General features: G+C 49.0%; 2 protein-coding genes and 1 pseudogene across 7 annotated transcripts in view; 2 read left to right on the top strand and 1 right to left on the bottom strand.

The window, feature by feature from the left end:
* The window catches only part of LOC308663096 (NACHT, LRR and PYD domains-containing protein 3-like), a 120205-nt pseudogene that overhangs the window by 73755 nt on the left and 26691 nt on the right, over window positions 1-19759 (top strand). The gene's annotated exons all lie outside the window — the stretch shown is intronic.
* On the bottom strand, window positions 3010-11095 carry LOC308663123 (ribonuclease P protein subunit p25-like protein; the record flags this gene model as incomplete). Of its 5 annotated transcripts, none has more annotated exons than XR_014025292.1 (3): window positions 3010-5001; window positions 5586-6459; window positions 9551-9626. XR_014025292.1 is itself a non-coding variant. In XM_081319319.1 (3 exons), one exon carries the CDS (start codon window positions 6446-6448, stop codon window positions 5918-5920), a length of 531 nt encoding a protein of 176 aa, XP_081175445.1. In that variant the 3' UTR covers window positions 3010-5917. The 5 variants fall into 5 exon arrangements, 4 of the variants coding, with proteins under 4 accessions (XP_081175445.1, XP_081175446.1, XP_081175443.1 ...); XM_081319319.1 differs by lacking the exon at window positions 9551-9626 and adding exons at window positions 8306-8358; window positions 9379-9529 and having other exon boundaries at window positions 3010-6459; XM_081319320.1 differs by lacking the exon at window positions 9551-9626 and adding an exon at window positions 11072-11095 and having other exon boundaries at window positions 3010-6459.
* LOC308661283 (NACHT, LRR and PYD domains-containing protein 3-like) lies at window positions 10096-18156 on the top strand (the record flags this gene model as incomplete). The annotated part of the gene is given in 6 exon segments (XM_081316199.1): window positions 10096-10169; window positions 10920-11245; window positions 14005-15623; window positions 15627-15688; window positions 17304-17474; window positions 17788-18156. Coding segments are annotated over 6 exon segments (2427 nt in total). The 3' UTR covers window positions 17963-18156.

The raw sequence follows: 19759 nt of genomic DNA, 5'->3' as shown, positions 1-19759 counted from the left end.
TTGGGGGGAGGGGGGAAAGATATTCCCAAGGGCGGGGGCCATGGCAGAAAAGGCTCTTTTTGGACCCCACCAGCAGCAATTCCTCCCCTGGCAGGATTTGGAACATGTTCCCTTTGCAAGTGGGGCAGGCCGATCCCACTGGCCAAGACGGTTCCTTGGGTAGCTGGGCTCCATGGCATGAAGGGCTTGGAAGATAATCCCAAAATGCTTTTTCACAAAGCAGCTGGACTTTCTCGTTTTTCTCCGAAGACGTTTCGCTTCTCATCCAGGAAGCTTCTTCAGCTCTTGACTGGATAGTGGGAGAATGGCAGGATTTATACTCCTGGCAGACATCTGATCCTTTGCCTTCTTAGAGAGCAGACATGTCAAACACAAGGCCCGGGGGCCGGATGCGGCCCGTGAAGTGGTTTCATGTGGCCTGTGAAGCCATCCTGGAAACTGAGGGAACGGCCCCCACTGCCTTGGCCCTGGCCCAGAGACCCTCCTCCTGCCAGAGACCCTCAGATCTGTCCCACTCCTGCCCAGGCCCCCATAGGCACCCTTGATGTGAACGATGTAGAGCTGGCCACGCCCACCCAGTAGGCCATACGCACTCTGGCCACGCCCACCCAGTAGGCCACACCCACCCTGGCCACACCCACCCAGCCCCCTGAGGGCAACCGCAATGCTGATACGGCCCTCAATGAAATTGAGTTTGACACCCCTGTTTTAGAGAGTCATTGAGGCCATTTGGATTCTCTAAACCAGTGGTGGCGAACCTATGGCACGGGCGCTAGAGGGGGCACTCGGAGCCCTCTCTGGGGGCACCCGCGCCAAGCCCCGGAAGTGGCAACTGTTCCTCTTCAACCAGCCGCCTGCTAATTCGTCGAGGTCCCACGTGGCTGGATGCATCCCGGCATGGCTGGTTTCCCTCCTGCCCCCCATCCCGTCCTTCCTTTTCCCAGGCACGACCCACTGCATCACTTCCTCAGCTGTCGGCTGACCATCCATCTCAGAGGCGGCTTCTTTGAACTGCTGGCGACGGGCTGCGGAGCAACAGAATGCGCCTGTCGAGGGGTCGGCAGGCTGTGGCTACTGACGGACACCGTTGGCCCCCATGCGCTCGCTGGCCTGTGTGCGGGGGCCGATGGTGTCAGGCAGCAGCTGCCCCAGCCCTTGCCTTGCCCCGTGCCAATGGCATCCCCACCCTGCCTCGCCTCACCCCACAGGATGAGTCTCCTGCCTACCGCCCCACCTGCCAGAAACCTCCTGGAGCTCCCCCAACCCTGCCCACCCCCCACAGGTGTCCCTCCCCACGAGCAACATTGAGGTGGCCACACACACCTTGGCCACACCCACCCACTCTTCCATGACCACCACAGCCGCACCCACCCAGTGGGCCACGCCCACCTGGCACCCCGTGATAAATAAGTGGGTTTGGGGTTGCAGTTTGGGCACTCGGTCTCTAAAAGGTTCGCCACCACTGCTCTAAACGATTGCAAATGACCAGCTCTCTGCCAGGAGTATCAATCCTTCCGTTCCCCACCATCCACTCAAGAGCTGAAGAAGCTTCTCGGATGAGAAGCGAAACGTCTTCAGAGAAAAACGACAGTCCAGCTGCCTCCTGAAAAAAAGCACCTTTGGGACAACCATGACCTGGATGACGGAGAATCGCCGTAGGCTTTAAAGGAAGGGACCAACACTTTGGAGATGAACCCGGAAGCAGATCGGCCGCCAGGGAAGCTCACCCAACAGTGATGGAGTCTGGGTCAACCAGGGGACCTCAAAAGCCGTGACATTCCCTGTGACCCTCTACGGAAGCCGAAGTCAGATTCTGAAGATGTAGGAGAGGAAGAGAGCCTTGGTGGAGCAGGGGGCTAATGCCTCCCTAAGTAACACCAGCTGCCTGCAATTAGTGCAGGTTCGAGTCCCACCAGGCTCAAGGTTGACTCAGCCTTCCATCCTTCCCAGGTAGGTAAAATGAGGACCCAGATTGTTGGGGGCAATAAGCTGACTTTGTAAAAATGCCGCTTGGGGGGGTTGCAATGTCATGTGATCCCCTTTGAGACCTTCCGACTAGCTAAGTCAATGGGGACGCCTGATTCACTTTACAACCGTGATACTAATGCTGGAGTCATTTACTCAACAACTGTGCTAAGAAAGGTTGTAAAATGAGGCAAGTCACTTAACTATCTTGCTTAGCAACATAAATTTTTGGCTCAGATGTGGTCGTAAGTCAAGGAATATCTGTAATTCTTATTTCTCAATTCTTTCTGTTCTCTTAGTTTTTAGCTACATGTTGTCAACCTATGACTGCTAAATCTTTGGCACAGTATATTTGAAAAGCCAATGTCATGAACTGTAGAACATTATCAAGGAAATCTAGAAAAAGAGCAAGACTGTTTTGGTTAGCAGAGATTACCTATAAGCTGGATTCTAATAATTGGAAGTATTTACTGCTTGGGCATTCAAGAACATTCACACTGACAGAATTTTACAACATGCTTAACTAGGTCAATTCTGCAGTTCCACCACCATCCTAAACTTGCTAAGTGGACTTACTATCATTCATTTTGTGCCAATCATAATGTTCTGGAAACAGGCAAACTTTTTCTTCTTTCAGCAGCAACTTCCCAATTCTCATCTGAAATGTGTTTCAGTTGTGACTTTTTATCTCAGATCTGTGAGATAAAAGTCACTTTATGAGCAGAGATGACATTACAAACTCAGCTTTCTTAGCACAACCTGTTAGCTGCTCTGACTGATCTTGAAACAGTTAAGCAGCAAAATGTCTGGAAAGTGAATGGAAGACCACTAGAATATTCCAGGAGGGCTGTAGGCCTAACTGGAAACTTGGAACACACATCCTACAAATTATTTTTGAATGATGGCCAAGAAAAGAAGATCAAATCTCTTTGTTTCAACTCAGAAAACTGTGGTTGGACACTGAGAACAGAATGCTAGACAGCTAAGGCTTTAGGCTCCTAGGTTTTTGTTATGTTGTTAATAACGAGATGCGAGCCTCAAAAGTACTAAGAATGTGATTTTTTTTAATGGTTTGATTGAATACAAATAATCCATCAGTATTGTCAATGCAGTCAAACAGATAAAATTCCTGCCCCTGCCCACTCGAGCACCAGTGCTTTCAGAGGTACATGAAGTTACATCAGCTACAAAGGGAAAATGCTCTTCATAACATTTTACATTTCCTCAGGCAACACTTATGGAGGGAAACAGAATTACTGGAGATAAGTATCAGCAAGCAGCAACAACCCTTTCATAGATCAACATTTTTCAAACATTGAAAAAAATAATTAAAAATTTAAAAAATAAAATAAAATAGTATTGTTGTGCAATCTTACGTCTTTTTAACAATCAAATAACCTCAGCATTTTTCCAAGTGTCTTTAGACATACTAAGCTGCACCCTCTGCATGTTGGGCAATCGAGACCGCCTCATCTTTACGCTGAATCAAACACGATAATCTTGACTATACAGGAAGGCAGATGCTTAGGTTACAATGGGGGGGTGGGTTTGAAGTTGAAGTCCATGAGTCATAAAAGAGCCGAGGTTGCCTACCCCTGACCTAGGTTGTGTCATGTAGCACCACCTGGGCCCCTTAGCCGTTTTACCTTTAGATGGGACAGGCAAAGATGTTCCCCAAAGAGGTCCAATGTTGGGACAATTCTTCTCTGCAGGGACCACAGAAGACAGTGTCCGTCTGACGTCCTACCAGCGTCTCCGTCAATTGCTATGCAAAGACCTGCACTGCCAGGTGTGCCTGCGAGTAGCTCAGGACGCCTGGCAGCTAATTTATTGGCAACGCACAGAGCACTGTGGCCACACCAAACCCAGATTGGATGCAGAGAGGCCACGTCTGTCTGATGGGACCAGGGAGTTTGGCTTTCGTTTCGCAGAAGGGAAGACCCCGTTCTTCCAGCCATCAGCCAGGGAGGTCTTGGAGATGCACCTTAGGAAGCAAAGGATACAGCACCAGTGGGGTCTTCCTTTCCTGGTCCAGAGTTCCCTGAGGAACTTCAGTGGCCGCATGTCCCCACTGCGTCCTTCAAAGGCTGTCACTCAAGCCTCCGTCTTCCCTCGAGAGCTACTTTTCCTTCCTCCAAAAGTCACCAACTTCCTAGAGTTCCACCTTCAGAGGATGAAGCTCCAGAAGAGATGGGGCTTGCCCAGAAGAGTCCTTGAATCGTGTGCCTGCGAGTAGCTCAGGACGCCTGGCAGCTAATTTATTGGCAACGCACAGAGCACTGTGGCCACACCAAATCCAGATTCCTGCTTTCTCCCAGGCCTTGCAAGGAAACCAAAGTATCCACTGCCACCTCAATAGAGGAAGAACAGGAGTCCTGCCTCTGGTCCTCCAGTGTGACCTCTGCCTGCCTGGGACCTATTTCCTTTGGCCCAGAGGGCACAGCATCCACTGATACAATCCAGCATGTGGCAAGTGTCGCAGCAGGGAAGAAGGCCTCAAAACGTAGCCTCCAGGATCGAAAGACCCAGGGCAGTTTCCTTGGGGAGCTGGACGTTTACACGGAGGACCTCTCGAGCTTGTCCTCCAGCACTTATGAGACCTCCTCCATCAGTAGCTGGACAGATTCTTCTGGCCCCTCTACCATCATCTTCAGCAGACTGAGGAGCTGCAGGTCCCTTAAGCACCACAAAAGGGTCCTTCAAAAGCAGAAGAGTAGCAGAAGCTCCAAGCCAGCTTCTCCCGAGGCTGCCAAGGTAGAGGAGATGCACTTTCCATCTGTGTCCGTCTCCTTCATGGAAGAAGCTATGATTCAGAGCTTAGAGTCTCACTGGCTAGCCAAGAGGCTCCAGCATCTGCTGGGGATGTCCTGGATTCTCCTCAGGTCCCACAGGAACTTCATGCCCTCTGTTCCAGTTTCCTCCTTGGGGAGGCCCCTGGGGGTCAGGGTTGTGGTGAGCCTCAGGTCCTCGCCTTTGTGGCCACCAAGACCAAAAAGAAGCTGCTCTTCATAACATTTTACATTTCCTCAGGCAACACTTATGGAGGGAAACAGAATTACTGGAGATAAGTATCAGCAAGTAGCAACAACCCTTTCATAGATCAACATTTTTCAAACATTGAAAAAAATAATTAAAAATTTAAAAAATAAAATAAAATAGTATTATTGTGCAATCTTACGTCTTTTTAACAATCAAATAACCTCAGCATTTTTCTAACTGTCTTTAGACATACTAAGCTGTACCCTCTGCATGTTGGGCAATCGAGACCGCCTCATCTTTACGCTGAATCAAACACGATAATCTTGACTATACAGGAAGGCAGATGCTTAGGTTACAACGGGGGGGGGGGGGGAGGGGGTCTCCAAACTTGACAACTTGTGGACTTCAACTCCCAGAATCCCCCAGCCAGCATGCGGTCTGGGAGTTGAAATCCACTAGTCTTACAGTCGCCAAGTTTGGAGAGCCCTGTGCTAAAGCCAAAGAATACCATGAAAAACAGGGCCTCCTTCCCCTGTCACCATCCAATTTTGGAACCAGGAAATACCTGCCCTTTCACAAATTAGATCCTAAGGTAACATCCAAGTCATCCACTGAGGAAATCAGGCAAACGTCATAGCTACCTTCTTGGTAAACAGGCACAGATTTTCCACATCTCCTCCAACCAGGAAGGCTTTTTTTAATCATTATTGTTTCGACCACTAGAACAATCCACCAGAGCATTTGTTTTCGTCTGAAAGGAAGAAAAGAGCCCTTTTGCTAGATGCCGATGATCAACCCGACCCAGGCAGTTCTGAAATCTCAGCCTCTTTTCTTCCGCTTCCTTTAAATCAGCCTCTTTCCATTCCAAGGTTCTCCCTTTTTCTCTCTCAACACGAAAAACTGTCCGGCTTTCTTTTGCTCTGTAGGTTAAGTAATTCTGTCAGCTCGACTGAGGCTTGTTTTGGGATTCTTATCAAAAGGCAGAGGAAGGGTGCTTCCCTGCATGGCCTGCCCCTCTCCCGCCCCCCTTCTTCCTTTTCAGCTGACTTTGGGACTCCGAATTCAGCGTTTCCAACCAGAAAGCATCAAAAGATCCCGGAGCCTGATAACCTGGCTCCTGATGATCTAAGGGCTCTTTGCTCAGCAAAACGCAAATGGCAGGGATATTTCGTTTCACAGTCAAGGGATCCAGGCCAGCCTCTGGCACAATCGGTTCCCAGATCTCCTCTATTTGATGAAAGAACACTTTTGTGATCTGATGAAGATCCTTGAGCCGCCGCTTCATAATCTCCACGCAGGTGATGGTCTTGTTGATGGCTTTGCCAACCCCGCTGAAGAGCATCTGTCTCGTCGTCTCTTGCTCCATCTTGCCAATGGCATAGCCCATCAGATTCCGGATCTTGCTTCCATCCTTCACTTTCATTTCAATGATGTCTGAGGGCAAGCTGGTGAAAGGGAGAGGAGAAGGCTTCTCCACTACCTTGGACTTCTGGTAATTCTCCATGGTTTGCAGTGCTGTAAGGAACAAGGACAGAAATGGCATTTCAGGATCCAATTATGCTATAGGATTACGGATGCAAAGTCTTAGAAATCTGGGAATTTACCCCGCTGAACACGACAAGGTTTATCCCCAGTCCCTTGTTCCATCTTCAAGGGTGATAAAAACCCTTCAGGCATGGGCCCAGGTTATCCTTATTGTGCTAGCAGAAGGGGTCTACTGCAGACCATGGCGCTCAAGACATTCCAGCTGGTGGGGGCCAGGAGAAGAGCGTTTTCTGCTGTGGCTTCTGCCCTTTGAAATATCATCCACCACCCCGCAGGTGAGATTTGCACACGTCCTGAAAGGGCCTGAAGATCTGGCTCTGCCAGGTGGCCTGGGCCCCCAACTGGGGCATCTCACTCTGGAGGTGGTTAATGTGCTAAGACCCCACCTCCTCCTTTTGTGCATCTTCTTCCCTTTCTTCCCAGCTTGCAATTTCAACTTAATTCTAGTGTTAATATTTATGGTTATTACGCTTAAATGTTTCATCTTGAGCTTTTTTCTATTGTAAGCTGCTTAGGGTCGGCTCTAGGCTAGATGGGTGGCATGTAAGCCCAATAAATAATAAGAATAAAAGGAAAAAAGGGAAGGAGATAACTGTACAATGAAACAATAATTACAGAAAACAGTTTAGCAAAGACAAGCCAGATCAATGTTTCAACTCACTCCAAGGTGCCTTCGTCACATTAAAGCATCCTTATTCCTGCTCTTATTCACACCCTCGTTAATAATGCATAAGGGGAAGCTTCAGTCACCCATATATAACTAATGCTTTTGACTTGCTTTCAAAAGTTGTGGGTGCCGCATCACTGGAGGATTTCAAGAAGAACAAGAAAGAGAAATGGGACCTTGGGAGTCCCAGTGGACGATCACTTAAACATGAGCCAGCCATGAGCAGCAGCCGCCAAAAAAAGCTAATACAATCCTGGGTTGTATAAACAGAGGAATAGAATCAAAATCATATGAAATATTAGTACTGCTTTATAAAGTCTTAGTAAGGCCACACAGTATCCAGTTTTGGTCACCACTTTACAAAAAAGATGTTGTGACTTTGGAAAAAGTACAAAGAAGAGCAACTAGATGATTAAGGGCCTGGAGACAAAAACATATGAAGAATGGTTGCAGGAATTGGGTATGGCCAGTTTAGAGAAAAGAAGGACCAGGGGTGACATGAGAGCAGTATTCCAGGATTTGAGGGGCTGCCACAAAAAAGAGGGGGTCAACCTATTCTCCAAAGGACCTGAAGGCAAGACAAGAAACAATGGATGGAAACTATTCAAGGAGCAAAGCAACCTGGAATTAAGGAGAAACTTCCTAACAATGAGAACAGTCAATCAGTGGAACAACTTGCCTCCAGAAGTTGTGGGTGTTCCAATACTGGAGGCTTTTAAGAAGAGATTGGACAGTCACTTGTCTGAAATGGTATGTCAGGGGTCCCCAGACCCCAGTCCGTGGACCAGTACCAGGCTGTGGCATTCCAGCAACCGGTCTGCACAAACAAGCAAAGCCCCATCTGTGGGATGGAGGCAGCACACAAAACCATGCACCTTCCGGTCCGTGGAAAAACCTCTCTCCACGGAACCGGTCCCTGGTGCCCAAAAGGTGGGGACCTCTGGTATAAGTGCCTGAGCAGGAGTTTGGACTACAAGACCTCCAAAATCCCTTCCAACTCTGTTATTCTATGTAATGTTGCTTATGTGCAGCAAGTGAATTTTAAGCCACCCAAAGACACTTTGCGGATTGAGCTGGGCCGAATATAAATGTCATAAAAAATAAATGTTTTATTAAGCAGAGCAGGCAAACAAGCGTGTGCTGGTTTACCTTTAAGCGTTCTTCATTAATATCTCATGTTCAACAATCAGTGCTATGCAAATCTAGAAGAAAATGTTCTGTCATTTAAGCCATCAATTTTAATCAGTTGATGCAATCAGTATTCAATTAATCACACAACTCCATCCTCTCATTTCCTTTGAAAGAGAGGATGAGTTGCTGATGTACTTTTAAATGGAATATTAGAGAAAGCCTTGTACCACAGGGAATCTTTGACTTATAACCATTTATTCAGTGATCATTTGAAGTTACAAGGGCAGTGGGGAAAAAAAATGACAAGATCATTTTTCACACTGCAGCCTCCCCAAAATCCAGATGCTTGGCAACTGTCTCACATTTATGACAGTTGCAGGGTCACGTGATCCTTTTGTAACCTTCTGACAAGCAAAGTCAACGGGGAAGCCAGATTCACTTAACAACCGGGCGACTAATTTAACAACCCGTTTGATTTGCTTAGCAACGGTGGCAAGGTAGGTTGTAAAATGGGGCAAAGCTCACAACAGCTGTCTTGCTTAGCAACGTAAATTTTGGGCTCAATTGTGGTCGTAAGTCGAGGGTTATATTAGTAAATTATGCTTGTGAAATATTAATTAGATGGCTACCTTTTACGTATATTATTTGGGCTGTAGCGAAACAATTCACTAATATTCCTGAATTACTGTAGCGAAGTAATATTATCGAAGACTATCACTCTGTGCTTATTATCTGGATTACAGAGACCATTCAGTAATATTCCTGAATATATTAGCGAATTATTGTGGTGAAGTAACTCACCAATATTAATCAATTGCTGATAATGAAATAATATTGCAGATATTTTGGTTTGTTTGAACTGGATCCCCCTCTTTTGCAGTGTACTGTATAAATGGTCTTCATTGTGGGGGGGGGGGAAGGAATGTTGGCTCGGTTTTTCTCTCAGGCCAGGCAGGCCCACCTCGCAGGGTTGTTGTGGGGAAAATAGGATCAGGCAAATTTGCTACCTTGAGTTATCCCAAATACATAAAAAGCAGGATAAAAATACCATCAAGGCGAAATAAAAATTAATAAATTAAATAAAAACGCACCTCACGGCAAAGCGCCGAGCCGCGGATTCCCCTCAGAACTGCTGAGGGACCAACCCGGGCTGACCCAGAAACATGTGAACGCGGCCCCGGACTTTTTTCGCCTCACCACTGGTCTCCCTAGGCTTCGGGCACTCACTCCCATCATCCCCAGCCCAAACCTTCCTCCGCTCACCAATTGCCGGCGCCGCCGGGCCGCAACCAAAATGGCGCTCACCCGGCTTCCTCAGCGCGAATGATGGACCACGCATGCGCTACAACGCAGAGCGCGGGGAAAGACTCGCGCCTGCGCAAAGAGGGAGGGCCGCCCTTTTCTTCCTATTGGCCAGAGCTGCTGTGGGCGGAACTCTCTCTTCCCGTCGCGTGCCTTAAGAACAGGGGTCTTCGAACTCGGCCCTTTTATGACTGGTGGACTTCAACTCCCCGAAATCCTCAGCCAGGATGCTTTAAGTAAAGGCACGCGACGTGGGCGTTCCGGAAGAGAGAGTTCCGCCCACAGCAGCTCTGGCCAATAGGAAGAAAAGGGCGGCTGTTCCACTGGGAAAGGGAAGATCCTTAGCACCGAGCTTGGCTGTTTCCTTGCAGACATTTCATATCCCATTGAGATAACACCAGTGCTAGGAAGGAGGGAGGGGGGGCAGTATCTTTTCTGGCACCCACTTTTATCAGGCACTACCTGGCACCTCCCAGCAGAGGTCCTTCCATGCTGCTCCTCCTGGGATGACCCCAGCCCTGGCACTCAACCGGGCAAACAGCTCCTGGCTGCCTTTTGGCATCTCCATCCAGAGACAAAGGTCAGCCATCTTCAGCTGGACCCCGCAGGGAACACCTGGCATCGCTCCGCCCCCCCCCCCCCGGCTTCTTCACCCAGCAGCCCTCCTACCCACGTCAGGGCTTAGCCTGAGTGCCGGGTGAAGGCTACAGCCATCCGCAGTCCGGGGTTCAAGGTCCGGCCCAGACCCAGACAAGGGGTCAGTTCTGTAACCGGATGAGCCTCTTTCAGAACTGGCTTGCTCGACCCAACCGGGCCTTCCTGCTCCAGCCAACTTTGTCCCTTGTCCCAAGGCACGCCCTTCCCCTCCCTCCTGTGGTCAAAGAAGTCAAGATGGCCGCTCGGCCTTACAGGGGATCCCCAGAGGGCTGAGCGGGTTCCGCGGGGGGGGGCTTCGCTCAAGGGGGACCTCTAGGGCCAAGTGGCCTCTTTGCAGGGCTAGGCAAAGGCAACCCATGTTCCACAGCTGGGCCCCTTCGCAGGCAAATGGGCCAAGAGTCCTGGATGCTCCATCTCTTCTCCTCCTCTTCTTCTTCTCCTCCTCCTCCTCTTCTCCTTCTTCTCCTCCTCCTCCCCCTCTCTTCCTCTTCCTCCTCCTCCTCAGCAAACCCCACTCCCTTCTGACCTTGATGATGTTACCTAGTTGGGCCATGAAACGTCTGCAACCCAGCTCAGAGAGCACCCATAGTTCTCCTCCTCCACCACCCCCCTCCCTCCTCCTCCGGGCCCGCCAGAGCTCTGCACATGCTCAAAAACACCCTGCCCTGCAAAGCCAGCTCCCGGGGGACACGAGCAGCGAAGCGGACACCGCTACGCTACGCATCCTCCGGCTCGGGCCGGCCTGGGTCGGAAGGCTCGCCTGCGATCGCATCCCCGGCGCGGGGCGGCTTCCCAGGCGCGTTCACACGACCAGCGGCGGCTCACGTGCAGAGAGGGGGAGCCGGCGCGGGCGGCCAATCAGCGCTCCCCGGGCCCGCCCGCAGCCAATGGCACGCAGCGGCGGGGATCAGCGGCGGCGCCCCCGACCCGGCCCAGCCTGGCCAGGCGAGCCGAGGCGGCGGCGGCGGCGGCTTCCCGAGTCGGCGGCCGGTGGCTCCCGTAAGTAGGCGGGGCGGGGACGTGGAGAGTGGCGAGCGTGCCTCTGAGCCAGTGCAGAGGGCGCGGGGCGGAGGATCGGGCCCTTTCTCGGCCGGAACCCGCACCTGCCGAGCAGCGAAGCGGCGGTCTTTCCCGGGGGGGGGGGGAGCCTCGCAGATAGACTATCCCTGCTGCTGGAGGCTCGCTCGGCCCCTTCCCGGGGGCGGGGGAGGGGGGAAAGGTGCTGGCTGGGAAGCCTCGGCGTGGAGTGGGGCTCGCATTGCAGTCGCGACTGCGGGAGGGTCCCGGTGCCCTGGCGGGGCACGACTTCTGGACCTCGGGGTGACCCTCCTGCAAGGTCGAGCCGGACCGGGACGCTTCGCTTCGGGCCGGAAAGCGAATCGGGGCTCAAAGTTGTGCCAAGTTTCTCAGCTGTTAAAAAAAAGGAAGGAAGGAAGGAAGGAAGGAAGAAAAGGGGGGTTGGTTCCTCTTTGCGCCTAGATCCACTCTGGGATTTCGGGACACCCCCCCCCCCCAACCCGGGTTGTTTCCTCGGGACCCTTTGGAGAGGGGAGGGGGTCAGCGGCTTCTTCCACAATGCTTCCAGCTGGGATTTCCTCGTGGTCTCCCATCCCTCGCTGGCCTGAGGCTGGGAGAAGGAAGCGAGGTAGGGGTGGCACAGCCCTTCTGATCCCGGCGCCAAGGGGCCCCGCCTGCCCCGGGAACATTTCGGAAATTCTGCCCCAAATCGCATCCTAGAAGGAGTCCCCTGGCAGTACTTCACACATGTGGAAGACTTGCAGGTATCACAGAGATGGCAAAGGGGCCTTTTGAGGCTTTAGGCTTTTCTAGAACTCCTCTTGAAGTTACTAGTCCACAAGCAATCCTCCTACATCTCTCTCTCTCTCTCTCTCTCTCTCTCTCTCTCTCTCTCTCTCTCTCTCTCACACACACACACACACACACACACACACACACCTCTCTTTTGTTTCCTTAAAGTTACAGGTTGCATTCTGGGTGAGGCGGGCAAAGCAAGAGTCCCGGCTCCCGTCATTTCCTACCCTGATAGCGCTCAAATATACCCCATATGGTTGTCGTGCGATGGGGGAGGGGATGAACTATCCTTGGTGGATGCCACAAGTGCCACTCTGTGTGTGTGTGTGTGTCTTTCTGTATGTGTCTTTTGTGAGATCTGCTGGAGCAGCTTAGTAGAAAGTCTGTGCAGTTGTACTGGAAATATAGCTAGTCCCTGACGTAACAATCATTCGTTTAGTGACCATTCAGTCACAACAGCACTGAAGAAAGTGACTTATGACCAGTTTCACACTTATGACCGTTGCAGCATCCCCGCGCTCACGGGATCAAAATACAGACGCTTGGCGACTGACTCGTACTTATGATGGTTGCAGTGTCCCGGGGGTCATGTGATCAAAATTCAGACGCTTGGCGACTGACTCGTACTTATGACGGCTGCGGTGTCCCGGGGTCATGTGATCCCCATCTGACCAGCAAAGAATGGGGAAGCCAGATTCACTTAAGAATTGTGTTACTAGCTTAACAGCTGCAGTGATTCACTTAACAACCGTGGCAAGAGAGGTCGTAAAAAGGGGCAAAACTCACTTAACGACTGTTATCAGAAATGTTGGGCTCAATTGTGGTCGTAGGTTGAAGACTAGAATTTATTTGCGGGGTTTTCTGGGTTGAGGTGGACCAGAAAACTGTGGAAGCTCAAGATTAGGAGAGCCTTTCCCCTGGAAATAAGCTTCAGAGTTGTTTTCCCAGGTCGTGGGAGGTAGTGAGTTCGAGTTGATCCCGCTTGCAGTGGTACATGCAATTGAAAAATAGCAAATCCTAACTCCAAGAGCCAACCACGTAAAAAAGCATTTTTAAAATTGGTTTCCCATCCTATGCAATCTGGGATCTCTCGATGCCTTACACATGCAATAAAGTCGAGCATCAAAAGGCCACCACGGTAAGCTAACAAATTAAAAAAATAGATTTATTTCTGAGCCAGCATGGGCCAATGTTTCTCAAACTTGGCAACCTGAAGATGTTTGAACTTCAACTCCCAGAATTCCCTAGCCAACACTGCTTCCCCATTAACTTCGCAAAAGGAGATCACATGACCCCGGGACACCATCATAACCCTGGGGCTGCTACAGTGGTCATGTGAAAAATGGTCATAAACCACTTTTTTCAGTGCCGTTGTAAATTCAAACAGTCGCTAAACAAATGGTCGTAAGTTGAGGACTAGCTGTGTTTTTCCGAGATTGGACTTACAAGTCTCTTTTAAACAAACCAACTACCCAGATTATCTGACCTGGTTTTCCCTTTGCCCACCCCCTGTCGAAACAATTTGGACCTTAGCTTAGAAAGTACAGGTAGTCCTCGACTTACAGCCAACTGAGTCCAACACCTCTGTTGTTAAGTGAGACATTTGTCAAGTGAGTTTTGCCCCATTTTACAACCCTCCTTGCCACAGTTGTTAAAATGAATTATTTTGGTTGTTAAGTTAGTGACACAGTTGTCAGAAAGTCACAAAAGGGGATCACCTGACCCTGGGACAGTACTTATGAATCAGCTGCCAAGCATCTGAATTTTGATCACATGACCATGGGGATGCTGCAATGGTTGTGAAAGTGTGGAAAATGGTCATAAGTCATGGTTCCCAGTGCCGTTATAACTTCAATGGTCACTAAATGAACTGTTGTAAAATGAGGGGAACCTCTTTTATTTCTGCCACTGAACTACAAATGCTTTCTTTCTATGTGTTTCTTTAGATCGCAAGAAGAAATATAAGAGGCACATCCAACAGGTTTTTCAAAATCTTCCTCAACTGGGCCCACACCCCAATCCAAGAGTGACCCTGCAAGAGACCTATGTAGATCTTCTTCTGAAGAGGAGACCAGATCTGCCCCAAACAGGTCATGAGATTATGGCTGTGCAGAGAAAGTACTGGGAGATGAAGACCCATCTAGAAGGTGGCCCGAACGTTGATCTGGAGAATTTATTTCATCCTGATCCTGAAGGAGAAAACTCCAAAACTCTTTTGTTGCTTGGACCTTCTGGGGTAGGAAAAGCCACAGCCACGTGGAAGTTCATGTTGGACTGGGCATCAGATAAACTATGGCAGACCAAGTTTGATTACGCCTTTTATATCTCTTGCAATGCGCTCCGCTGTGGCACCAAGTTTATGAGTGCAACGGAGATGATCCTCAACAATTGTCCTTCAGGAATGGTATCCATGGAGGATGTTTTGGCCAACCAAGACAACCTCCTCCTCATTGTTGATGGTTTGGAGGACCTGAAGCTCTCTCATGTCCCAGTTGTTGGGCTGGACAAGGATCCCCATCAAAAGCAAGAGGTGGTGAAGCTGTTGATGGGTCTGCTCAAGAAAAAGATCTTTCCGAAGTGTCACCTCCTGGTGACCACAAGGCCCATGGGTGTACGCTCAATGTTGAAGTATCTGAGATCACCACTCTTGGTGGAGGTGTTGGGTTTTCCTCCTGTGCACAGGAAAGAATATTTTCATCGCTTCTTTCAAAACATGGAACAAGCCAACCAGATCTTTGAACTGGTTCAAAGAAATGAAACTCTTTTCAGTCTGTGCTTTCTCCCTGCAACCTGTTGGGTCATTGGCTCCATTTTTCAACAAAACCCACAGACAGAACTTCTTCAAGGTATCCCAGAAACTGCAACACTCACCGAAATTCACCTGCATCTCCTCCTGAGTTTCTTGGGTACCTTTTCCAGGCAAAGTCACCTGGAAGACCTGTGCTGTCTAGCAAAAGATGGGATGATCCGCGGAACAATGGTCTTCCGTGAAGATGAGCTAAAGGAACGTGGCTTGGATTACTTGACTTCAGACTCTCCTTCTGCAAATAAGAAAGTTTTCCTCCAAGATGTTCAGGTGGGAACCTTGTACAGGTTCACCCACTTGAGTTTTCAGGAGTTCCTTGCTGCCTTGTTCTACTTGCTGGACACTGAAGAGACCACCAGAACACCTTACCAAGACTTGAGTGAGATATTTGGTGATAAGAAGGAGAACAGCAACAGATACCTCATGTTGATCCATTTTCTCTACGGCTTGTCCAATGTGGAAAGGATGAGTGTCCTTCAAGAATCGTGGTCCTTCAAGATATCCACCACTAAGGTTTGGCCAGAATTGCTAAGGTGGGTGGATCAAGAAGCCAAGGCTCACTCCTTTAGAAGACAGGAGGATCTGCTGGAATTGTGTCATTGTATTTATGAAATGAAGGACACCGTCTTTGCCCAGAGAACAATGAAACATATCCACAATATGGATCTCAGAACACAACTTTTGACCAAGCTGGACTTTGAAGCTTTATCATTTTGCCTGTCAGCTGCTGAAACTTTGAATTCAGTTCAGCTCTCTGGCTAGGAGTTTGGACCTCAAAGATTCCAACAACTTTTACCAGGATTCTTGAAATCTTCAGAGATCCAGTAAGTAGAAAGAGACCCAAGGAATAGTTGAGTTGGCAATGGGTTCAAAACTTAACATTTGATTGTCCAGGATCCCAATCAATACAGATAGTTCTTCACTTACAACTCGGTTGTTAAGTGAATCTGGTTTCCCCACTGCTTGTCAGAAGGTCGCAAAAGGGATCACACAACATAGCACTGGTCCTAGGTATGAACCAACTGCCAAGCATCTGAATTTTGATCACGTGATCATCGAGGATGCAACAAAGGTTGCAACTATGAAGAATGGTCATAAGTCACGTTTTTCAGCGCTGTTGTAACTTTGAATGGTCACTAAATGAACTGTTGTATGTTGAGAACTCTCTGTATTATACCACAAAAACCCTGTAAAAATATCTGGTGTAGTGTTGTTCAACTTTGTGCACTTGAAGATGGGTGGACTTCCAACTCCCAGAATTCTCCAGCCAGCATTCCTCAGCCAGCCAACTCCCAGAATTTCTTATGGCTGGCTGGGGAATTCTGGGAATCGAAGTTTACCCATCTTCAAATTAAGAAATATTGATCCGGTGGGTGATAGAGTATGACGTATGAGAGAATAAAAGAATAACTGAGTTGGAAGGGACCTTGAAGGTCTTCTAGTCCAACCCCCTGCTCAAACAGGAGACCCCGTACCATTTCAGACAAATGGCTGTCCACTCTCTCCTTAAAATCCTCCAGTGTTGGAGCACCCACAACTTCTGAAGGCAAGCTGCTCCACTGGTTGATTGTTCTCTCAGGAAATTTCTTCTTAATTCTGGGTTGCTTCTCTCCTTGATTAGTTTCCATCTGTTGCTTCTTGTCTTTTGGTGCTTTGGAGAATAGGGTGACCCCTCCTCTTCTTTGAAGGCAAGGCTACACTCAGAATCACAGGGCTGGAAGGGAACTTGGAGATCTAGTCCAACCCCCTGCTCAGGCAGGAGACCCTACCATTTCAGATAAATGGTTGACCAATTTCTTTTTTAAAACCTCCATTGATTGAGCATGCACAACTTCTAGTGCTATGGTGGCGAACCTATGGCACGCGTGCCACAGCTGGCACGCAGAGCCCTCTCTGTGGGCACGCATGCCATCGCCCTAGTCCTAGGCCTTCAGCTGGGTTTTATAAAACCTTTTCGCTTTAGACCTCTGCTGTCGTGTGCAAAAAAAAAAGGTTCAGTCAATCAATCAATCAATTTCAACTTCTTGCGGGGAAAAAAAGATCTCGCAAAGTTGGAATTGATTGAACTTTTTAGTCCCACCCAGTCTGCCATTACCACCACAGCCATGCCCATCCAATTGGCCACGCCTATCCAATGGGCCATGCCCATCCAATGGGCCATGCCCATCCAATGGGCCACGCCCACCCGGCACCTGACAATAACATAAATGGGCTTTGGGTTGCAGTTTGGGCACTCAGTCTCTAAAAGGTTCGCCATCACTGTTCTAGTGGTAAGTCATTCCGCTGGTTAACTGTTCTCACTGTTAGGAAGTTTATCCTTAGTTCTAACTATCTTCTCTCCTTGATTAGTTTCCATCTGTTGCTTCTAGTTCTGCCTGCAGATTGTGTGTCTACCAATTTCCTCCATAATTATGTTTATGTGCCTCCTGATTTCCACAGGTTGAACCACTGTGGCCTCTCCCCCACTGCCTGCAAAGACTTGACACCCATCGCAATGACCAACACAAGGCTGACCAGTCTGGACTTGGGTGAGAATCCCCTGGAGGAGGCAGGGGTCTCCTACTTGTGTGAATGGCTTCTTCAGCCCACCTGCCAACTTCAAAGTCTCAGGTGAGCAGCCTGGGATGGTATAAAGCGGGGGTCTTCAAACTTGGCCCTTTTGTGACTTGTGGACTTCAACTCCCAGAATTCCTCAGCCAGGCTAAGCTTGTAAGCCGCCCTGAGTCTTCGGAGAAGGGCGGGATATAAATGGAATTAAAATAAATAAAAATAAATAAAATAAAAAAGGGCCAAGTTTGAAGACCCCTGGTACAAGGACTTGGGCAAAGGGTGGAGTAGACCTCCAGGATCCCTTCAAGCCCTAGGATTCTATGATTCTATAACTCCGGTACAAATCCCCCCCCCCATTCTCTGTCTCCTACAGGCTGTACTCCTGCAACCTCACGGCCGCCATCTGCCAGCTCCTTTCACAGGTCCTGGAATCCAGACATTCTCTTCTGGAGCTCAATCTGGGGGCGAACCCCCTGGGTGATGGGGGAGCAAAGCTGCTGTGCCAAGGGCTGAAGCACCCCTCTTCTGGGCTGCAGAGACTCATCTAAGTGGGGTGAGGGATTTCCTGATCTGAGCCCCTGGTTTTCCCCACAGCGTTTGGAGCCGGTTGGCAGCTGGGCACGGGGAGGCCAGTTTACACCCCACCCCCAATTTCTCCTTCAGCCACCACCAAGAGCAGCAGAGGGAGTAGGGAAGTGACCAGGACATTCTTCTCCCAGGAAATTTCTCAAGCTTGTTTCAGAAGGAAAAGGTTCATTCCAGAGCAGAAACGGAAATGGAAAGAAAAAAAAGCATCCTGAATTTTAATTCTGAAAATGAAAAGAAATTTATTAGAAGATTAAAAGGTTGGGGGAAGATTTGCCTCCTGGTTGGATCCCCTGAGCAAATGGCAAAGTCACTGGGTGACTTTGGGCCAATCGCCAGGAGACAGTGAGTTCTAGTCCCACCTTACCCATGTTGAAGGAAAAGTCTTCAATGTGGTTCAGTCCAAGCCGGGAATAAACAACATGGCGACTGCTTTAGAAAGAAGGTTGCAGTTTATTGAAGAGGAGAGCCAGACAGGAAGATGGCTCTGGCAGAAAAGAGAAAAAAGGGGTGAGCACATGTAGGGAGTGGGTTTTTATACCCTCTGGAGCCTTTTGTTTGGAGTTGTTTCCTGTTCCTGTTTTGAGGCTTTGCATTTCCTGTGTCATGTATTTTGACCTGTGTCCCTTTGGCATCTGTGAGTTAATCCTATTATGTCCTGTCCTAGAGTTTGGGTGGGGTATGTAGATTTTAGGTGTCTTCTTAATCTTCTAGCTCCAACCTTCCTGAATGGCTTACACCTGCATTTCTACAGAGCTGGTTTCTGCTTGGGGGAGGGAGACTTGAGGCTATTAAGAAAAAAACTGGGCATTCTTTTCTGCCTCTTTAAGATCCTTTGAGGAAATATATTTTTTCTGCCCTTTTAATATTTCCTTCTCTGGGGGGCTTACTTCCCACACCCATGAAAGCCGGTTGGGTGATTTTGGGCCAATCAGCAGGAGATTGAGACTTCTAGCCCACCTTAAGCATGACAGGCAGCTGGGTAACTTTAGACCAGTCACCAGGAGATGGCGAGTTCTAGTCCTGCCTTGGGCACAAGAGCCAGCTGGATGACTTTGGGAAAATAGGAGGAGGAAGGTATGTTGCATATGCTCACTGCCTTATTTGTAAAATTAATAAAGGTGAGAAGCAAAACTAAATAACTATTTTTAATCAAATTTATATGCTGCCCATCTCACTGTCCAAGATGACTCTGGGCAGCTTACATTATTTGCATCCTGCACACGCCCTCTGGCAATGCCTTCATCCTTGGTCCTTCGCTGCTGTCTCAACTAGACTTATAATAACCATCCTACAGAGCATGTAGCTGGTTGTGTGAATGTCACAGTTGTGCTTCTTGGAGACCTTTGCATGAGTCGGAAGTAGGAAAACACCCAAACAGGCACCCTTGCCCTCAGATATCACCAGCAATTCCCTTCTTTCTGTTTGCAGTGGGGAAAGTGGCAAAAAAAAGATCATGCGATCACGGTGTGTTTGGTAACCAGCCATAAATACAAGCTGATTGCCAGAGCACTCAGCAGAATAACAGAGTTGGAAGGGACCTTGGAGGTCTTCTACTCCAACCCACTGCTCAAGCAGGAGATCTTATACCATTCCAGACAAATGACTGTCCAGTCTCTTCTTGAAAGCTTCGAGTGATGGAGCACCCACAACTTCTGAAGGCAAGCCCTTCCACTGATTAATTCATAACAGACTTGGAAGGGACCTTGGAGGTCTTCTAGTCCAACCCCTGTTCAGGCAGGAAACTCTATACCAGGGGT

This window comes from Vipera berus, assembly GCF_964194415.1.
Source record: "Vipera berus genome assembly, chromosome: 2".
In the NCBI taxonomy this organism is placed as follows: Eukaryota; Metazoa; Chordata; class Lepidosauria; order Squamata; family Viperidae; genus Vipera; species Vipera berus.
The sequence above is the reverse complement of the archived record's forward strand: the minus strand, read 5'-3'. Positions and strand labels throughout refer to the sequence as shown.